The 23,290-nt window shown below is 41.0% G+C and overlaps 2 protein-coding genes across 3 annotated transcripts in view; one reads left to right on the top strand and one right to left on the bottom strand.

Annotated features, from left to right (window-relative positions):
• Positions 1-10,984, bottom strand: part of LOC129859144 (protein phosphatase 1 regulatory subunit 16A-like) — a 23,079-nt gene extending 12,095 nt beyond the window's left edge. For both annotated transcript variants that reach the window (XM_055928542.1, XM_055928541.1), the window contains exon 1: positions 10,869-10,984. The gene's annotated coding sequence lies outside the window, so the exon portion shown is untranslated. The remainder of the gene's footprint in view (positions 1-10,868) is intronic.
• Positions 10,985-19,830: 8,846 nt separating this feature from the next.
• On the top strand, positions 19,831-23,072 carry LOC129858829 (forkhead box protein H1-like). Its single transcript, XM_055928071.1, is given in 4 exon segments — positions 19,831-19,902; positions 19,904-20,326; positions 20,935-21,039; positions 21,474-23,072. Coding segments are annotated over 4 exon segments (1,569 nt in total). The 5' UTR covers positions 19,831-19,845; the 3' UTR covers positions 22,458-23,072.
• Positions 23,073-23,290: the final 218 nt, after the last annotated feature.

A 23,290-nucleotide genomic window follows, 5' to 3' on the forward strand; every position in this document is an offset into this window, starting at 1 on the left:
TTAAGGTTGTCATTAGATTTGGGGTGGGGTCGCAATTAATTCTTGGGGGGGGGGGGGGGGTCCCCCAAAAAAGTGGCCCCCACTGAAAAGGTTGGAAAACAACTGGCCTACAGCATAATCTTTCCATAACTGTCATTCCCAAGTCTTGAATGAATAGACCTGCTTTAGGGACACTTATGTCACTATGGCTTCAAACTATATTTAGGATGACCTTTCCTTTGTCAGTGCCCAGACCACAATGTAAGGATTTCCTTGGATTCAAATCAGAATGTTTATCCTACACACCCGCACACACTAACAAAGTGGCACAGAGTATACCGGTATTCCTATTAAAATATGTCCTACTGCAATATAGAGGCCAGGGCCACACCTTGCTAGATCCCCAATCACAGAGAACTGAACTTTGTTCCTAAACAAGACCTAGCTACAGAGACACCAAGCAGCCATAAACAGACAGACACCTGCTGCTGACACACAGGCTGTCGCTGTCTAGTGTGTCCACACTCCACGGAACAGCTTGTAATCAGTGCACAATAAGAAACCGGAGGGATGGTGCCCAGTTTCCACTACAGTAAACACAGAAAGAGAATCATTATTTACAGACTCTTAAAGTGATGCTCTAGAACTTTGTATAATTTTAGCCAGTAGTGTTGAAAGTGGTGCTCACGAGCCAAAATGGGTACTCGTTTTTTGTGTACCACATCATCCAATTGTGTACTACGTCATCCATTTTGTATGATATGTTACGAATCCAATTTGTACAATATGTTACGAATTTGTTGTGCTTAAGATCCCAGACTCCATCATTAAAAGATGGAATCTGCCGTAGGCGCCGCCCCACCACTGTTGTTTTTGCTGCCGATCTGAGGAGCGTCACGCATTATGGTAAAAAAAAAAAAGTACAATTTTTTTTTTTTTTTTTTTATGGTGCTCTTCTATCAAGATTGCAATGAAAAAAAGTGTTGTTTTCAGTAACTTCTTTGTTGTTATAATACCACAAATGGACGTGACAATTTCAGCATTAAGGATTCAAGCTTTAAGGAGATTTGGGAAGAAGATCCCCTCAATCCCTTTAGGATCAGCACAGAAGAACTAAACTAAACACTTCAGGTAAATCATAACGCTTAAAATAAAAAAGAGCACAAATCAGCATGTGACAAAACAGTCTTTTTCAACACCACCAGTTGTAGCCAATAGCTAGGCCTGTATTTTAATGTACTTCTTTCATCAGAATGTAACAAAAGGGATGAAGTGATGAAGACACACAGAGAACTACTGGTCTGTATACGTTTGTTCTCTGAATCACAGATCATTGGCCGACCTCACTTGGAACACACAACTAACTCCATGGGACTCAGGGACATAATAGCTTTCTATGCATGTCTTTGTGTGTCATCACTCATCTTTCTGTGTCTCTGTACTGCTGAAAGTCGTGAGCCTGTTCAGTTGCAGTGTGTTCAGCCTGGTCTGTGTGAGTGTGACAGAAGTGATATGTGATGTCGTAGCAGTAGGCTACATCTTTGTACGTAAAGATGGCTTAATCACAAAACCTCTAACTTCCGCTTCCTGCCTAATCTAATTGTTTTTGGCTGACAGTCCTCCCAGTAATGCTGTCAATCACCAAGGAGAAACACAACCACTATATCTTAAGACCGTTAGTGACCATGAAACCTAGCCTATTTAAGTCACACTTGAACAATGGCAATGAAACCTACACAAAGGGTCTCCTTTCACCCCGAATAGCCAGGAGAATAGGCCTAGATCTCAACTGATGATAACAATAAAAAGAGATCATGCTCATATTTCTGTGAAAATACTGTGCCTGGTGTCTCAAAGGTCATTTTGAAAGTGATAGCTGAATTACATAGCCAAACATTGATATGAACTCAGGGCTCTGCCTGGGGTCAGGAAACATGTAGGCGCCTATGGATCAACTTATGACCCTTTGTGTACACACACTGAGGTTGAGGCGGATGGAAGATATCCTTTATAGAGCGAGTTACAGAGTGAGTTTTAGGCCGGAAGGACATCCTTGCCCGTCTGTTGCAGTTCAAATGCGAAACATAAAGCACACCAAGTCACAGCCAGTCAGTCGAACAGCGAGTAAGTCTGGAACAGAAGCAGATCAGTATGTGTACTTTAGCTCAGCACAGACTGGCACAGTGGCCCACAGCGAGGTTTAGCACAATAACAGCCACTGTACCTCCTCAACTCAGAGAACCTCTCTACCCTGTAAAGGCATCCACATGCTTCCCAGCCGAAACAGTTCGGTAGAGTTCATGCAAATATTATGACAACATTTTGTGATGCTTTTGTTTTGGACTTCGGTGAGGGTTTCTGGAGGCAAGCCGAAGTTCGGAGCTGAAGTCGACGCCCCTTCGTCGACAGTAGGGATTCTTCAATAAAGTATTTGTTGTTTTTTAACGAGAGACGACTCGTTTTCATGCACATTTTTTCATTGACAAATACTGCACCAAACATCTTTGTTAGATGTAAAATCTCTTTTGTAAAAACGTCAAAATTAATGTCAGATTTCTTGAGTCATCTTATTTTGACTGACACTTCACAGCTTGGGTCTTGCCGAAGATAATTCACAAGTCAACCTTACCCTAACAGTCTTCCACAGAAATGACTACCTGCAAAATCAGAGACTTCACGCTGTTTCATGTACAATTTAAAATATATATATATATTAGAAAAAAAAAAAAAACATTTAAAAAAAGGCCAATGTTCTTAAGAAGCCAATTCATAAAGTTCCATTTTTACAACATTCTTTCCGGGAGAAGTCTTTTATATCTCCCGTGCACATGCCGGTAAGTTTAGGAGTGGGAGTGGTCGTAGGCAGATATGGGTTGACGCTTACTTTAATAACTCTATTGAAAATACACCATCACAGAAATCCATTATGCATTTGTTTAGGCAGCTCCGATGAATGTAATGTATTTTCAAAAGAATAGCATATTTTGAGTTTAATTAAGTTACTGGTCTGTGCAGTCTACATGTGACTCGTGCCAGGAAACTAGGTGTATGTTGCACGTCCACTACTTCACAGGAGAGGCATTTGAACGTAAATATTTATTATGTGAGTAATTGTAGTCCTGATATCCAGAAGTTATTTTCGGATATAAGAGACAGCAACATTATATACAAAATAAGTTACAAACAATGTAAAGAAACACAATTGGATAGATATGCCTTCTGGAACATGTGAACTTTCTTGTGCCTTAATAACAAACTTCTACTCCATCCATAAATAAGATTAAAATAGATACATTACGAGCCTAGTTGGTTTAACCACGGAAAAAGGCAGGAATCTTCCCGCTAGCCATGATTGGCTGAGATAATGTATGGGCTGGACATGCCGGGAGATGAGTTTGGATTGGTCTGCCATGTAGCGAACTTCTGTCTATAACGTGAGCGGTTCAGTATGTGTTGACAGTCCTTTCTACCGCACCATTAAAACATTTTTTTGTTTGTATTTTTCACCCCAATTTTGTGGTATCCAATTGGTAGTTGTTACAGTTTTGTCTCATCACTGCAACTCCCGTACGGACTGGGGAGAGGTGAAGGTCGAGAGCCATGCGTCCTCCGAAACACAACCCAACCAAGCCGCACTGCTTCTTGACACAATGCCCATCCAACCCGGAAGCCAGCCGCACCAATGTGTCGGAGGAAACACCGTACACCTGGCGACCTGGTCAGAGTGCACTGCGCCCGGCCCGCCACAGGAGTCACTAGTGCACGATGAGACAAGGATATCCCTGCCAGCCAAACCCTCCCTAACCTGGACAACGCTGGGCCAATTGTGCGCCGCCCCATGGGCCTCCCGGTCGAGGCCGGCTTAGACCACTGCGTCACTCGGGAGGCCTACCACACCATTTAAAAAATATATATATAACGTGAGCCACAGAGAACTACAAAAGTTTTGCTACTTTTCTCAACAACATTGTTGCCATGAATATAGCAGGCACTATCGACAGATCAGTTGGACAATGTGATGGTCTACTTTCTGCACACGCCACTGTCACTGTGAACTGGAGTGACTTGGCACAACGCTGGCCAAACAACATGTAGCTTCAAACAAAACAGTTAAATGGTTTCAGTCTGCCATGAAGCGTTCATCCATGTATACGGGTAAGAGTCCAGTTACATTTTCAGATATAAGTTTCTAATTTAGTCAGAAAGTAATTTATTACAAGTTAAAATATACTAGCTCGCTAGCTAACCTTTTGTGTAAGATCTGTGTAGTAATATTATTTGAATCAGAAATCCATTTGCATTGCTAGTTATAGCCTAATGCTAGCTAGCTAACATTGAACCTAGTTTGTTAGCTTTAGCTACCTGCAGATTCATACTACAGCTATGACAATGTTTGTATTGGTAGTAGTATGAGGTGGGATTATGTCGGTTCATTGTTTAGCTAGCTAGCTACGTCTGAACAAAAGACTCTACTTAGCCAGATGATTACATGACCCATCAAGTTAGCCAGGTGTGTCTGGCGGTGATTACAGCCATCTATTGTATATCGTGGACATGTAGTGACCCCATCCACTTTGCTAGATGTGGTTTGGGGGTGGTTATAGCATTTCCTTCACGACCCATCAATTTAGATAAGTGTGTCGGCTAAGCATCATCTAATAAATAAAATATGTATAAAATATTTTTATCTGGACACTTTCCGTTTTTGACATTGCTACTATGCAAGTACCCACTTCACTGTACCATTAACACCTTCTGTATCCTGTGCATGTGACAAATAAACGTAGATTTTATTTGATATAGCGTGTGTTTACAACATGGCCTCACATATGAACCCTTAAAGAGGTGGGTGGGGCTAAGGCTTAAGAGGATGTGAACAATTCTGAATGGGTGTATACAAAGAAGAGCTCTCCAGTAGGAGTCCCAAAAATATTCAAGGGCCATTTTCACAAAAGTGGGGATACAAGTTTATCAACATTCAAAGCAGAATTACTTTCCCATTGTTCCTCAACTGTAGTGTATGATATACCATTTTCTAGCTCTGAGTCTAAAATACAAATTATATTTTCCCCACACAACTTGCGTCACAGGAACATGTGGAACTGCTGTCATATAAAAAAATGATATTTTGAAACAGAAACCAAAAATGCTGGACAGAGGAACTCTGCCTAGAAGGCCAGGATCCCGGAGTCGCCTCTTCACTGTTGACGTTGAGACTGGTGTTTTGCGGGTACTATTTAATGAAGCTGCCTTTTGAGGACTTGTGAGGCGTCTGTTTCTCAAACTAGACACTCTAATGTACTTGTCCAGTTGTGCACCGTGGCCTCCCACTCTTTCTATTCTGGTTAGAGCTAGTTGGCTCTGTTCTGTGAAGGGAGTAGTACACAGCGTTGTACAAGATCTTCTGTTTCTTGGAAATTTCTCACATGGAATAGCCTTCATTTCTCAGAACAAGAATAGACTGACAAGTTTCAGAAGAAAGTTCTTTGTTTCTGGCCATTTGGAAGCTGTAATCGAACCCACAAATGCTGATGCTCCAAATACTCAACTAGTCTAAAAGGCAAGTTTTATTGCTTCTTTAAAATCAGAACAACAGTTTTCAGCTGTGCTAACATAAATTGCAAAAGGGTTTTCTAATGATCAATTTGCCTTTTAAAATTATAAACTTAGATTAGCTAACACAACGTGCCATTAGAACACAGGAGTGATGGTTGCTGATAATGGGCTTCTGTACGCCTATGTAGATATTCCACAAAAAAAAAAAATCTGCCAGCTACAATATCCATTTACAACAATAACAATGTCTACACTGTATTTCTGATCAATTTGATGTTATTTTAATGGACTAAAAAAATGTGCTTTTCTTTCAAAAACAAGGACATTTCTAAGTGACCCCAAACGTTTGAACAGTAGTGTGTGTGTGTGTGTGTGTGTATATATACACACACACACACACACATACAGCCGTTGTCGGGTTATGAGTAAAGTAGGCAATTTAACATAGGAGTAACGGGAGTACCCTAGCTCGCCGTGTGTATATATGCTGCCTCTCGGCTATAGTTAACACTAAGCCGAACTTTACCGCAATCATGACTAGGTTGGTTGGTGGAAATAAAAGTAGAGGCTTTGTCAACCATAAATACCTTTCATATATAAAGAAAAGTCTGCAAAAAGTTGGCGGGATGCTGAAGTTGGCAGAAAAAAGCACCTTGGTTTTAAAGTTTAGTGTGTGTGATGGCTGAGTGGCTATTAATACAGTCGATAGAGGAGGGAAGATTAAATCAGGGATCATTTACTGGTAGACTGGGAGGGACGCTCTCTCCTCGATCTCAGTTCATTTAGGCAACTGGGCATATTTCAATAGATAGTAAAACAAACTGTACTCTGGCAGCAATCAGATTACAGTTTATCATACATTTTCTTATGGGCATCCCACTGGGTAAGCCTACTGAACTTTTCACAACGTCACCCTAGCCATACCCAGTATACAGGGAAAAATATATAAATGCAACATGTAAAGTGTTGGTCCCATTTCTCATGGGCTGAAATTAAAGGTCTCATAAATGTTCCACACACACAAAAAAGCTTATTTCTCTCAAATGTTGTGTACAAATTTGTTTGCATCCCTGTTAGTGAGCATTTCTCCTTTGACAAGATAATCCATCCACCCGACAGGCACGGCATATCAAGAAGCTGATTAAAAAGCATTATCATTACACAGGTGCACCTTGTGCTCGGGACAATAAAAGGCCACTAAAATGTGCACTTATGTCAAACAACACAATGCCACAAATGTCTCAAGTTGAGGAATTGTGCAATTGGCATGCTGACTGCAAGAATGTCAAACAGAGCAGATGTCAGAGAATTTAATGTTAATTTCTCTACCATAAGCCACCTACAACGTCCTTTTAGAGAATTTGGCAGTACATCAAACTGGCCTCACAACCGCATACCACATGGTGTGTGTGTGTGGGGTGGGGGGTAGGAGTATTTTTGTCTGTAATAAAGCCCTTTTGTGGGTAAAAACTCATTCTGACTGTCTGGACCTGGCTCCCCAGTGGGTCCGGCCTATGCCCTCCCTGGACCACCCATAGCTGCGCCCCTGCCCAGTCATGCGAAATCCATAGATTAGGGCCTAATTTATTTATTTCAATTTACTTATTTCCTTCTATGAAGTGTAACTCAGTAAAATCTTTTAAATTGTTGCATGTTGTGTTTATATTTTTATTCCGTATATTAAAAGCTGGATAGGAATTTTATTTATCAGGTTGGGCATGCACCACACAGAACGTACTGCAACTGCCTCTGCAATGCAATGCTTCAAGGCAAACGCAGCACTCCATTGGAAATGAATGTACTTCTGATGTACCAAAATGCAATGACGCATTTCTCAGATATCAAATTATATTTCAACAAAATAATGTTGCGGGAATGCTAATCTTATTGGTTTCTAACAGAAACTATTTCATAACAATCTGAGATGGTGGGTGCCGAAATCCTCTTTCCTGTGATTTTTGAGGTGGAACGACCCAGGTTATAGGCTTCTGGGCAGCCTAGTTTGGTCACCTGCGTTCTTCATGTATCATCGGTGTACTTTGAGTTTGGTCGGTAAATGCTTGAAACGGTTTACAGGAGAGCCACCATCAATGAGTCATTGACTCAGCGTGGGCAAGGAGGGCCGGTGGTTCTGTGGAACAAATCACTCAGTGACTGGCCCTCACTATGAATACTCACACATTCATATGTGTTTGGTGTGGTTTAGTCCCCAAGTGAAAAAGCAAATGACTTAATTTGCCTACAAATCATAAAACACATTTGTGCATAAATGAGTTACAGTTTAAGGCCTACAGAGTAAGGTTTTCAAAAGGACTGTTATAGGTCAAACAAAGGGATTACTTAATAACCAATAGGCCTAAGTATTTGGTGAGACAAAGTCAATGTCAAAATATGTTTGAGATCTGATTAAAGCAGCGTTATAGGCGATAAGATTAAATAAAGAAACATAGCCTAAGTTGGTAGTGCTACAGTCAGAATGATATAGGCCTAGTTGACCATACCTGTAGGCTAGATTTAGGCCTAAATCGTATTTCTGTTCCATCAGAGGACAGAAAGAACCAACCTTGCCTGACAACTCAAACTGAATTCTTCCGCTGCTCTAGCGTTCTCAAATACTTCACTGAGACGGCCATCATTGAAGTCATTAGTGGTGAAGTCAAAATGAGGGGTGTTGTACAAAACAAAGCCATCAGCGATTGGAACATCTTTAACCAATCAGAGTATCAAAGCCAATGAAGAATTCTCAAAACCCTGCTATACCCATGTGTGTTCTGGCTCTGACCCAACCCATCGGTTTCTGGGACCAATTTACCATTCTAGAAATCATCAGGGAGGTTCATCCAGAATCATTGGGCATGGCGTAGCATTTGGGCGTAGCGTTTTGCCAGAGAAAAGAGTTTGGGTAGCCAGGCAAGAACCAACCCCATGTACACTGTGTCTATGTCTTGTGGCTTTCATGTAGGCCAGGGGTGTCAAACTCATTCCACGGAGGGCCTTGTGTCTGCAGGTTTTTGGTCTTTCCTTTCAATAAAGCCCTAGACAACCAGGTGTGGGGAGTTCCTAACTAATTAGTGATGTTAATTCATCAATCAAGTACAAGGGTGGAGCGAAAACCCGCAGACACTCGGCCCTCCATGGAATGAGTTTGACACCTGTGATGTAGGCTAACAATGCTGAATCAATGGTTGGTGTTATGGAATGATCCTGCCACTTGAACCACTGCCCAGTGGTCTAATCTCCTGTCAATATTCCTAAAGGCTTGTTTTCCCATCCCCAGCTTCAATGTGCAATTGGTTTAATGTGCAATTAAAAAGACAAAGCTGAGGAAGAGAGAGAGATCATTAGGCTATATAATAGTTAGAGATGGATCAATGACAGCCAGGTTAGTAAAGGCTATACTATCTGGCTCCTTTGAAGAATGGACATTGTTCCCAATGGTTATGCCTATATTGATTAAGGCAGAGAAAATAGGAGCTAGTGTTGTTTATCCAATAGTTGGATAAGACTTGATTAAGTAGGAGCCTCTTTCCGTTCTGTATGAAAACTGTGCTGTTCAGATAAAATACCTTAAGAACCTTACCTTCTTTCAAAAGAGTGGCTGACTCGTTCAAAAGAGTCAGCCACTGAGCAAGAGCAGAAGTTTACATAGGCCAGTGTGTGTGCCATGTCACAATGTGGCCTAGGATATTGTGTTCTCAGATCTCCAGAATCTGAGATAGCATACAGTTGTGAGTGCAGCAGCATTGTGTGAGTGCTACTCAAGTACATGTACTAGTTGTAACTAGGGCTGTGACGATTGTAGAATTTGGGGTAATGATTCATTGTCATGCAAATGGCCAAGGTTATTGTCATAATTGTTTTGTTTTTTTTACATCTTTTTGTTGTTGCTTGTAATGCATCTCTGACAAATAGCTACGAGAAACCTAATTAATACAACACCGCGGTCTAAAAACGAATGGTTTTGACTGCTTGGAACTTTTTTTAATTAAGCTGTTCTGCTCGTAAAATGACTACGAACTTGACCAACTTCATGTACAAATGTAAAACTGCTATTGGGTAAATTATATCTACTTGAATAGAATGTTGATCCACCCCCCCTTCTCCTAAAATTAATATACATTAAGACCATTTTTTTGTCTTGTCCATAATTGTCTGTTATACGATTAATTGTGCCAGCTGTAGTTGTAACTTTTAGATATCTCTAAGCACAATAAGAAATGTGACCTGCTTGCTTCCTCTCTTTCCTAGAAAGATTCTTAATGAAAACAAATAAAATGGAAGTAAACAAATAAATGGAACACGGACCTTAGTGAAGGGACTGCCACCATATGAATGAGAAAGGCACTTTGCATCTTAAGGCAGTGGCATTTTTATAACATAAACTCTATGGTTGCTATCCTGTTGGTCCTGGACACACAAAAAAACACTAACATACAACTCATAAAGTCAGACTTGCAGAAGAATGCATGGACAAATTCCACCACACAGCTCATAAGTGGCTAAACTTAGAATAAAGACTTACATTTCTATTCGAAAGTAAGGCATTACATGTATGCATCTATCTAGGCTTCTTTACCTAGTACCTAGCGAGCAAAACAACAGTTCTGCACCATATTAATTCATAACACTGAGTAGGCACTGAATCATGAGCTATTAAAATTGCAAGTAAACTGTTTAATGAATTGAACATGTTAACAACAGTCTACAATCATCTAAAAAGTTGTCCACCAAAAATAACAGGAAATGCTCAATTGCAGTGGTCTTAAGGGATAGGTCCATTCTATTAATTAAGTTTCTATGATTGAAATGCCACCCACCCACCTGTTCTCAACCAATATGTCTGATGACAGACCAATACATTAAAAGCCTTGAATAGTAAGCTAATTCTGCTTCACTGGGTAGATGTTAGTAGATTACTAGCACTCTGCAGCCAGGTAACACAGGCTAACTAGCTAGGATGCTGGCTGTCTGGTTTCACTGAATGCGAGTAATTCAGTCAAAAATAGACTATATTATATTCCGGTCACATAACTCTGTAGCTAGCTGCTGAATAAGTTGAGACCAAAAACAACTATTTTTCTAAAATCGCTTATCATAACCTTCTAACCTCCAACATGCCCGCTCTATCCGTGACAGCAAACTGTTAGTCATTAACATTTTGTAATGCCAATTAATTAGCAACCCAGTCAGGTAGCATCCACGCTAGCCTGCTAACGTTAGTTAACACAGCTCACTTATCCGTCCTCATTCAGTCCCGGTAGAAGTTTGCTTTGGGTAACTCAAATGTCAACCTTCAAATGTATTGGAGATTAAAAACAAGACTTGTTGCTTACCTGTGAAGTTAATTCAGTCTGACAGCAGCACGAACTCGTATCCGTGTTCTCAGCCCGACTGAACCCGATCAGCTGTTTTCTGTCCCCAACCCTCCGGGGAAATGCTTTTCCATAACAACCGCTGCGCTGTCATCGAAAGGTGCCCACTAGAGGGAAACATTGCTCAGAGCAAACTCTAGAAATGTAAACGCTATAAACCGAGTGCAATGTTTACTATGGGGCATAACTGTAATGTATAATGACTCTCACCAAACTATTTGACAACAAAATCCTACATAAACTTAGTCTCACATTTTCTGACCTTTTCCGCTAAAATTCGTTCAAAATAAAAAATACTGCAGCCCACCTGGAGCATCTGCGTATGCTCCATATAATGTACATCTAAATGTATGTTTACAAAAAAATATGGACTCGTCATCAAGGGCAGAACATTTCCCCCAATGACATACACTGTAAAAATATAGCCTACCAAAATAATAAATTGTTGAAGGGTCGTATGAATTCAATCACTTTCTGACCGCACCCCTTTAGATTTGAACAAAACCTTCCAAACATGTTTGGTCATGGTAGAGGTCAGAAAGTTACTTTTTGGAACCGAATGCCAAAACATTCAGGAGAAAGGGGTGCTCAAAGTCGACCCATTTTGCATACCCCACACTACCATGAGACTTGCCTGAATACTCAAACTCCTTGCGCCGGCCAAACGCTACGCCACGCCCAGGGACGTTCGTTTCTACTCCTCAATGAAGTATGTAGCGAACATACAGTGCATTCGGAAAGTATTCAGACCCCTTGACTTTTTCCACATTTTGTTATGTTACAGCCTTATTCTAAAATTGATTAAATAAAACATTTTCCTCATCAATCTACACACAATTCCACATAATGACAAAGCAAAAACAGGTTTGTGTGTAGATTGATGAGGGGGAAAAACTATTTAATCAGTTTTAGAATAAGGCTGGAACAAAACAAAATGGGGAAAAAGTCAAGGGGTCTGAAGACTTTCTGAATGCACTGTAGAGCAGCAGAATAATTCCTTTTGTCGTCAGGCAACCACGACACATCCATGTCTTAATCACTGAGGAAGATTAACGGTTGAGTTTAATAAAATTTGAAATCTTAGAAATAGGGTTGAAAAACACAACATTGTAATTTAATATTCAACGTCAATGATCAAAAAAAGTGTGAACTCTAATTTTGGTCATTTTCAGATGTTGTAGCTTAGACCCTATTTTACAATGTCTGAAGTGTTTATGTTGTGCCCATCATCGGTTGAGAACAATGATGTATATAAACCATTATATATAAATCATTGGTTGAGACACAGTATTCTCTTAAATACAGGGTGGGTGTGATTTCAATAACAGAAAAATAATGAATAGAATGGACCTATCCCTTAAGACTACTGCAATTTAGCTGGTACACTATTGAAATGGACATTTAATTCGATTTTTAAGTTTCAATTACTGCCATAAAGATGGTCACCAGCAGAGGTGTAAAATACTTAAGTAAAAATACTTTAAAGTACTACTTAAGTAGTTTCTTTGGGTATCTGTACTTTACTGTTTATATTTGATTACTTTTACTTTTACTTCACTAACATTTCTAAATAAATAATGTACTTTTACTCCATACACTTTCCCTGACACCCAAAAGTACTCGTTACATTTTATATGCTTAAGAGTACTGGAAAATTGTCCAAATCACACACTTATCAAGAGAACATCCCTGGTCATCCCTACTGCCTCTGTTCTGGTGGACTCACTAAACACAAATGCTTCGTTTGTAAATTAGGTATGAGTGTTGGAGTGTGCCCCTGGCTATCCATAAATGTTAAAACCAAGAAAATTGAGCCATCTGGTTTGCTTAATATAAGTCATGTGAAATGATTTATACTTTTACTTTCTTTTGATACTTACAGTGGGGCAAAAATGATTTAGTCAGCCACCAATTGTGCAAGTTCTCCCACTTAAAAAAATGAGAGAGGCCTGTAATTTTCATCATAGGTACACTTCAACTATGACAGAAAAAAAATGAGAAAAAAAAATCCAGAAAATCACATTGTAGGATTTTTTATGAATTTATTTGCAAATTATGGTGGAAAATAAGTATTTGGTCACCTACAAACAAGCAAGATTTCTGGCTCTCACAAACCTGTAACTTCTTCTTTAAGAGGCTCCTCTGTCCTCCACTCGTTACCTGTATTAATGGCACCTGTTTGAACTTGTTATCAGTATAAAAGACACCTGTCCACAACCTCAAACAGTCACACTCCAAACTCCACTATGGCCAAGACCAAAGAGCTGTCAAAGGACACCAGAAACAAAATTGTAGACCTGCACCAGGCTGTAGCTGGGAAGACTGAATCTGCAATAGGTAAGCAGCTTGGTTTGAAGAAATCAACTGTGGGAGCAATTATTAGGAAATGGAAGACATACAAGACCACTGATAATCTCCCTCGATCTGGGGCTCCACGCAAGATCTCACCCCGTGGGGTCAAAATGATCACAAGAACGGTGAGCAAAAATCCCAGAACCACACGGGGGGACCTAGTGAATGACCTGCAGAGAGCTGGGACCAAAGTACAAAGCCTACCATCAGTAACACACTACGCTGCCAGGGACTCAAATCCTGCAGTGCCAGACGTGTCCCCCTGCTTAAGCCAGTACATGTCCAGGCCCGTCTGAAGTTTGCTAGAGAGCATTTGGATGATCCAGAAGAAGATTGGGAGAATGTCATATGGTCAGATGAAACCAAAATATAACTTTTTGGTAAACTCAACTCGTCGTGTTTGGAGGACAAAGAATTCTGAGTTGCATCCAAAGAACACCATACCTACTGTGAAGCATGGGGGTGGAAACATCATGCTTTGGGGCTGTTTTTCTGCAAAGGGACCAGGACGACTGATCCGTGTAAAGGAAAGAATGAATGGGGCCATGTATCGTGAGATTTTGATTGAAAACCTCCTTCCATCAGCAAGGGCATTGAAGATGAAATGTGGCTGGGTCTTTCAGCATGACAATGATCCCAAACACACTGCCCGGGCAACGGAGTGGCTTCGTAAGAAGCATTTCAAGGTCCTGGAGTGGTCTAGCCAGTCTCCAGATCTCAACCCCATAGAAAATCTTTGGAGGGAGTTGAAAGTCCGTGTTGCCCAGCAACAGCCCCAAAACAGCACTGCTCTAGAGGAGATCTGCATGGAGGAATGGGCCAAAATACCAGCAACAGTGTGTGAAAACCTTGTGAAGACTTACAGAAAACGTTTGACCTCTGTCATTGCCAACAAAGGGTATATAACAAAGTATTGAGAAACTTTTATTGACCAAATACTTATTTTCCACCATAATTTGCAAATAAATTCATAAAAAATCCTACAATGTGATTTTCTGGATTTTTTCCCCCTCATTTTGTCTGTCATAGTTGAAGTGTACCTATGATGAAAATTACAGGCCTCTCATCTTTTTAAGTGGGAGAACTTGCACAATTGGTGGCTGCCTAAATACTTTTTGCCCCACTAAGTATATTTTAGCAATTACATTTACTTTTGATACAAAGTATGTTAAAACCAAATACTTTTTGACTTTTACTCATGTAGTATTTTACTGGGTGACTTTCACATTAGTAATTTTCTATTAAGGTATCTTTACTTTTACTCAAGTATGATAATTGGGTACTTTTTCCACCATTGACCATCAGTCCACCCACCATCAAATATCAACTTGAATGGAAATATCTATTCTAGTATCTATATTTCTATAATTTCAATAGGTTTTCTATGGAATATTTACAGTTTATTTTAAAACAATGGATATTCCAACTCATGTCAACATTCTCTGATGTGTGGACCTCAAACCATCTTTGTGGTACCATTTGATAGTCAACATTTGTTTTCATTGACATTTTAGTTCATGTATCAGCCAAAACATGACACTCACCCTGTATTCAAGAGCATGCTGTTTTTCAACCAATGGTGGGCACAACACAAACACGTTTGATGACGCAAAATAAGGTCTCTAAGCTACAACATACACTACCGTTCAAAAGTTTGCGGTCACTTAGAAATGTCCTTGTTTTTGAAAGAAAATAACTTTTTTTTTGTCCATTAAAATAACATCAAATTTAGACATTGTTAATGTTGTAAATGACTATAGTAGCTGGAAACGGCTGATTTGTTATGGAATATCTACATAGGAGTATAGAGGCCCATTATCAGCAACCATCACTCCTGTGTTCCAATGACACATTGTGTTAGCTAATCCAAGTTTATCATTTTAAAAGACGAATTGATCATTAGAAAACCCTTTTGCAATTATGTTAACACAGCTGAAATGTCATGCCCTGACCGTAGATTGCTTTGTATGTTTCTATTTTTGGTTTGGTCAGGGTGTGATGTGGGTGGGTATTCTATGTTGTAGGTCTAGGTTTTCTGTTTCTGTGTGTTTGGCCAGGTGTGGTTCCCAATCAGAGGCAGCTGTCTATCGTTGTCTCTGATTGGGAGCCATACTTAGGTATCCTGTTTTCCCACTTTTGTTTGTGGGTGGTTGTTTCCTGTTTTGTGTTTGTTTTCACCATTCAGGACTGTTTCGGTTTTCTTTGTCATTCACTTTGTTATTTTTGTATTTTCTCATGTTCAGTTATATTAAAGTAACATGGACACTTACCACGCTGCATTTTGGTCCGATCCTTCATATTCCTCATCTGAAGAAGAAGAAAATCGTTACATAACTGTTGTTCTAATTAAAGAAGCAATAAAACTGGCCTTCTTTAGACTAGTCGAGTATCTGGAGCATCAGCATTTGTGGGTTCAATTACAGGCTCAAAATGGCCAGAAACAAATAACTTTCTTCTGAAACTCGTTAGTCTATTATTTTTCTGAGAAATTAAGGCTATTCCATGTGAGAAATTGCCAAAAAATTGAAGATCTCGTACAACGCTGTGTACTACTCGCTTCACAGAACAGCACAAACTGGCTCTAATCAGAATAGAAAGAGGAGTGGGGGGCCCCGGTGCACAACTGAGCAAGAGGACAAGTACATTAGAGTGTCTAGTTTGAGAAGCAGACGACTCACAAGTCCTCAACTGGCAGCTTCATTAAATAGTACCTGCAAAACACCAGTCTCAACGTCAACAGTGAAGAGGTGACTCCAAGATGCTGGCCTTCTAGGCAACATAAAACAAATCAGAGTGTACTAGTTTTTAGATAAGATGTTAAAGGTTAGAAATCAAATATTTTAAAACCCGTTAATTTTTTTAAAGTGATGAAGACATGGATGTCTCATGGTAGGGTGGGGTATGCAAAAAGGCTCCATTTTGAGCTCCTCTATCACCTGAACGTGATTGAAATCATATGGAAAGAACCTGAAACATACCATACAGTGATATAAAGAGTCTCCTACCCTATCAGTGATAAGATATGTTCTTGACGTAAGACAGAGCAGGTAATGTGGGGGTTGGTACAGTATGTTATCTTTTACAGTTGTAAAAAGGGAGGGTGTTGTATCTATCAGAGAATGAACATAGCAAGGGCATGATAATAAAACTGAGAAGGGAGTGATTTGGTGGTCGCTGGTCAGATAGTTGCATAAGAATCAAAACATCGTCTGATGTTCATCTGATGAGATTTAGTTAACATGGTCTAGTAAATTTGACCTGAATCAAAAAAATGTTTTTAAATGTAGTAGGTCCTGAGCCAAAATGTATTTCATATATAGTAGGCCCTTAATCAAAATGTAGTAGACCTATTCTGCTTATGTGAAGGGTCCATTGACTGCTCGAGGTAGGTTAGACTGATAGAGAATCCTGGGAAAAGTCCCAGGCGGGGACAATCTGCTGAACTACTGACCTCCCCGGTCAACACTGGAGTAACATTCTGCAGAGGACTGGACACAGGAGATGTGAAGCTTCTCTTGTAGTGTTTCACTCAATGACTGATGCGTTGGGAATTATATAATCATGCAATCTCTGTGTTTTCTAAATTGTTCTGTGATCGGTGGGGAAATTATATTTTATTGTACTTGTTGAGGCACCATTGTTTAGATATGATCAGTAATAGGAAGCTCGGGAAAAGAAAGATGACAATTATTTCATGAAGTGTACTGATTCAAGATCACTTAAATAGGATATTGGGATTGCATGGTTTTTGTTCATGTGGATCATCCATGCTGTGCAATGCCCTCAATTTCTGTTTCTCACACCAAAACTTTGTCTTTGTCTTATCCAAACCAGAGGATTGTGCATCCTGACTGAGAATGCCTTTAAAATGTCTGCAGTTGATTCAGACATGGAATTTGTCCCTTATTTGAAAGCTTCAGGGGGACAAAGACAGAGACTCCTATCTCCCAGCAGGACTACGCCTACTCTCTTTAGTCCTGACATCTGTACACCCCATTCCAATCCTGTAGGCCACTCTATTCATTGGCACACCGTTTTCACTATCCAACCAAAACCCCCTTTGTCTCTTCAACATCCTGGAAGTGATTGCAGCATCTATTCAAATCTACCTGTTTTGCACAACTTTGGAATAAAGAATAGTGTGCAACTTGAATATATTTGTCAAAGTTTAAGATTCTATGTTTGTTAGCAAACCTCACAAAAACTGCAGATATGAACTCTTAAAATATACAATGGCGTGAACTTATTTCGGTAGTATTTCAGACAAACTATATATCTGTATAATTTCTGTAATTTTGTAGAGATCCTCATTGCACCGCAGTGTAACTGCAAAAACACTGCACATTTATTGACTTTTAGGCCTACTACAGAGAGCAGTAATATTTTGGACATGCCTATTATCCTTCATTTTCTCATCTTAACAGTAATCAGGGCACAATACCAAAGTATCTATTTTGGCCTGAACATTGTCTCTACTCCAATGTCCTAACGAGTTTCTGAACAGCAGAGAATACAATTTTAGTTCTTCTTTAGTAACTATATCACATTATTATTCTATAAATACCAAATGAACCAAGGACATTTTAGTTTCATAATACTTTCAAATTTGTGTTTGTCATGGAAAACGTGTCAAAAACATTATTCATAATAGATTACAACCAATTGAAAACGAGATATCACATTGGAGCAATTAGAACATGTGCCAAGCCAGGTGAGGACAGCATGAATGCACAACGGTCTCCTGTACCTTTCCATACCATCTTCACTCTAATTTGAAACATTTGACTTTCGATTTCTACACGGTAAGATCGAAGACATGATGGTTGACATAAAAAAAAACACTTCAGGCCTAGGCTACATAAGACACACAATAGGCTAAAACTCCTTTCACACTTTCATATATTATACATGTATTTATTTATTCGAAATGTATTTATTAGAAAGTGCAATTTTCTCCCCATATTGGTCTGCTAAATTGTCTCAATGGACCCAGTTAATTAATTGAAACTTTTACTTGGTTAGATAGCCTTCATCATGTGGCCTTTAACCGCTTCTGCATTGCCTATATTTAAATTAAACCTGTGCATAAATCGGAACGAGATGATATCCCCACCACTTGGCGATCATGGATGGTGTTGAATCGTCGATTGTATGTCCTCGCACGCTAAATAGTAGGCCATCCCTGAAACGAGACGATCAGTCTGTCTGCCAATGAAAATCGGGCTAATCCAACTTGTTTTCACGGTCTTGCTGAGAAGTAAAGGCTTGGGCATTAGCACTACATTAACTTTCACAAAAGAGACATGGATTCCCGAAACTATTCTTTCACGTTGGACTCGCACTGCATATTCTCAAGGGACTTCCTACTGTGCGCAAATAGCCTACACCCCAACTGGTACGCTCCTGCACAGTCCCTGCGTTTGAGTACTCTCAGAAGTTTTAATATGCTTTTGAATAAGAACATCTATTTTAATTATACTGACACATGCAGGCTACTGCCAGTGCCCATTCGGCTAGTCTGCCTACTGTTTTATATATTTTCAGACTATGCAATCGGCCACATTTTAAGAATTACACCCAGAGCCATATATTTAGATAAAAAATATATATTTTATAATAGGCTACAACAATATATTGTTTTGTAATAAATATGGTGTACAGGACTGCCTATTTTTTCCGTGCAGTTACTATAGCCAAATGTGATCTATTACTTTTTGGGCCACTAGTTGACAATTTGTCACAATGGCACAACAAATCAGCAACACAATTAATGAGAAGTACGCCTAATATTTTGAATTTACATTATCTCTATCTTCATTCAGTGTATCTGTTTAGTGGGCCGAGGGTGTTAATCCCTCAATGTTTGTATATTAGCTGTGCTATGTATATTGCTTGCCATAAATTGTTGATTGAATGAAAGCCTCACCCAAAATTCCTCGGTTTGTTTTTCCCTCTCTGCTTGTGGGCCACTCTCGTTCCCTCCCCCCCACTCAAACGTTCTACTTTCATTCTCAAATCTCTGGAGTCTCCTACCTCTTTTATAACGGTCACGTTGGCGACTGATATACTAGTGACATTGGAACATCACTACACAATCTGTGCTTACTGTAAGCAAGTCTCAACAATTAAGAAAATAAGATGGGGTTTGTGGAGGACACCTTTCTCATTATGACCCCCAATGCCTTGTGTAAGGGTGATTCAAAAGCAACATTCAAGTGGACTGATATACAACACAACACAATTTGGATAATCTGTGCGGGTATAAGAAACTCACTCCCGTGCGCACCTGCTGCATAAAAGTTTTGGGGCACCATTGCCAAAAGGATCGCTGTGGTAAATTGCCTGTTGATTTGTCTGTGGGGTTATTTACAGATTTACTGTCTTTCTCTCTCGCACACAGACCCCCCCCCCCCCCTCGTTCTGCCCGCAGATAGCGCTCCATTCTCTCCTCGATTACGCAGCGGGATTTACATGAAGCTGTTAATTGTTTGCTCTTTAAATAGAGGTGGCCTGGAGCCAACAGTCTGCCAGAGGTTACGAACCGACTCCCTCCCTCCCCCTCCTGCCCGACAGTGCAGCCCCCTGGATGATCAGCATGACAAAGCACTGGGGGGGTCAAAGCCTGCTGGCACCACCCGCTCTCCTACCTGCGCTCTCCTAGCCTGGGAGGCCACCACGACCATCAACTTGACTTAGAGATCCATCCTCTGATTGCCACAGCGCGGAGCTCTGCAGCCCAACACGGGCCTTCCTACTCGACTCAGGTGCCAGTCCAACAGCCTCCACGGCTGGAAAAGCTTGCCCCTGCCCAGTCCAGCTGGGCCACAGCGCCCATGGATAAAGCGATGCTGCCAAACCACCACGGACCGCCCGGATCATCCCACCAGCCGTCGCCCGAGCTCAACAAAGATGGGCCGATCAAGGAGGAATCTTGGGACCAGAAGAAAAATGCCAACGGTGGAAAGAAAAAAAACTATCAGCGCTACCCCAAACCACCCTACTCCTACCTCGCAATGATTGCCATGGTCATCCAAAATTCTCCAGAGAAGAAGCTTACGTTGTCTGAGGTAAAGTGAGGGTGTGCGGACATGCGAGTTTAGAATAAATTGTACATTTTGGCCAAATTACGCATGGTTATTTGTGTACATTTGGGCTGTTAATCATTGTTATTTTCATATATTATTTAAGTTTCAGCAAAGAAAGTTGATATACTTTATTATTTAAAAAGTTATAATCGGGGATTCTGTTTGATCGCAGGTTTTAAAAAACGGTCTTTGTAGGGGTAGGTATACGAAGTTCGATTGCATTAAACAGACAGAACAGTACAATCATTTGACGCTAAACAGAGTAAGCTAGTAACCTCTTGGCCCACTTCAGTGACCGCCATGCTTTTCTGGGTTTGTTTTGTTAAGGATAGCAGCATACAGTGAAACCAGACACTGAGATGTATTAGCTGGAGTTGGTTGAGTTGATAAGAAACATAGTCGATGATAGCTCTCTGTGTAGGCTATCAGTCCTACAGGTCATCTTACGTTTTGTATTATAGGCCTATGAAAAGGCTGCAATCATGTTTTCAATCATATACAGTATCTCTTTAATATAGTCTGTTAATTTGACTGTTTAATGCAGAAACCCATTGATGCAAGTTGACTCCTTTCTTATTGTCTCTCCCCAGATTCTAAAGGAGATCAGTACACTTTTCCCTTTTTTCAAAGGGAACTACAAAGGCTGGCGGGACTCAGTGCGACACAACCTCTCTTCCTATGACTGCTTTGTTAAGGTGTGTCTTATTAAGTGTCTTCTTTATTGTTATGTCAATCAGTGGGCTCAATTATACTTTTGATTCTAGAATCCAAACAACCTACAAGCAAGTATACCTATTACATTTACATTTTAGTCATTTAGCAGACACTCTTATCCAGAGCGACTTACAGGAACAAATAGGGTTGAGTGCCTTGCTCAATGGCATATTTTTCACCTAGTTGGCTCGGGCATTCGAACCAGTGACCTTTCGGTTACTGGCCCAACGCGCTTAACCACTAGACTACCTGTGTAGCCTATCGAAAGCCACCGCAGTGCTTTATAAAACATTAGATGAAGCAAATCATTCGAGCAAATTATGAGATGTGAAACTGGGGAGATCCTGTCTGACTGGTTTTCAGGTTGTACTATACTTTTGATCTCACCGCTGTCTGTCACTCCTGGTCCCTGTAGGTACTGAAGGATCCTGGGAAGCCACAGGGGAAGGGGAACTTCTGGGCCGTGGAAGTGAGCCGGGTGCCTCTGGAGCTCCTCAAGAGGCAGAACACTGCTGTGTCACGCCAGGATGAGACCATCTTCGCCCAGGATCTTGCTCCTTACATCCTGCATGGGCACCAACATAAGCTAGATGCGGAGCCCCTGGCCCTCCCACCACCAGTCATTGTTCTACCCCGAGGACCCATCACAACCCCCCCTCCCGGCCCCTCTTTCACTGCTCTATCCCCCATACCCACCAGACAACTCTCCCTCTCTCAGGAGGAGCTGTACCGGCCCAAGCTGGACTCGTCCTTTGCCATTGACTCCCTCCTCCACAGCCTGAGGCCGGCCAGCGAAGCAGGAGAACCCGACAGGGGCAGGGACTGCTGGGGGGTCGAGCCCCACACTCGTCCCTCCCCTCCTCCATGCGCTCGCTACTCCTCCTCCGCCCGCAGCGCCTCAGCGAGCTCCGTCAGCCCCGCCTCGTCATCCGATGAGGACTGGAGGGGCGTGTCGCAAGGCGGGAAGCAGGTGCCCGAGGGCGAGGCAGGATCAGATGGGTACGAGGACTGCAGGCCCCCTCCACACAAGACTGCCCGCCGAGGCTGCCCCCCTCCCTGGGAGCTTCCCACCTCATATGCCAAGTACACACCGCCCAATGCTGTGGCCCCGCCCAGCATGCGTTTTAACGGAGGCCCTCTGATGCCTCTGGGGATGCCTCTGTATGGTTACGGAGGGTCTCCTGTCACATCCAGCCATTTTGTAGGTCATGCCTACTGGCCCCTCTTAGCCAGCGGGCGCCCTCCCCTCATAATGGACCTGGACACTATGCTCCAGTCAGTACCGCCCAATAAGAGTGTGTTTGATGTGCTGGGTCCACCCAATCAGTCGTCTCACCAGCCGGCTGGTCAGTATGCCTTGCAGAGTGGACCCCCTCTCAGACGGTATCCCCATTATTGACTATGACTCAAATCAAACCAGTACCAAACATATTGTAAGTGCAATGCAGGGATAAGAATGACCTATTCGTACAAACTTAACTCTGTGTCCACATTTATTCAATGTTTACGGAAGACCAAATTGTAAATTCAAATGTACAACCACTAATATCTCCCTAAAATATACAACCACTAATATCTCCCTAAAATATACAACCACTAATATCTACCTCAAATATACAACCACTAATATCTACCTCAAATATACAACCACTAATATCTACCTCAAATGTATAACCACTAATATACAACCACTCATATCTACCTCAAATATACAACCACTAATATCTACCTCATTCTTATGAAATCAGTTATCTACCTCATTCTTATGAAATCAGTTAATACGGGGATGTTGCACTGCCTGAGTTTGCACGATTGTATTGTCAATGTGATTCATTTTTCCTTTTAAGAAATCTCTCTAAAATGTTGCCTACCTCGACTATTGAATGTGTTTTTTCAGTGGATTTTCAGAGGGAAAGTATTTTCTTCCCTTTTGTTTTTATGGTTGTCTTTTGAAAAGCTTGTACAGTATTTTAAGATGTAAAACTGCACATGAAGCCAGTATTGAAAAGTCAGCTTTTTCTTCACAGGGTATGAAATAAAATGTTTTCTTTCACTCAACTGTTGTCTTTGATAGTATTCATATCGGAAAAGACATGGCGCTTTTCAATATTACACATGTGCTAGTCCAGTGCCAAGAGCCTTAGGAAAACAGAGAAGTGAGGTTTTCTAAGCCTCACCTAAGTGAAGAGAGAGCTTTTTGTCTTTGTGTGTGTGCTGTGGTGGTCGTCTTGT

Source organism: Salvelinus fontinalis, chromosome 7 (assembly GCF_029448725.1).
Source record: "Salvelinus fontinalis isolate EN_2023a chromosome 7, ASM2944872v1, whole genome shotgun sequence".
In the NCBI taxonomy this organism is placed as follows: domain Eukaryota; kingdom Metazoa; phylum Chordata; class Actinopteri; order Salmoniformes; family Salmonidae; genus Salvelinus; species Salvelinus fontinalis.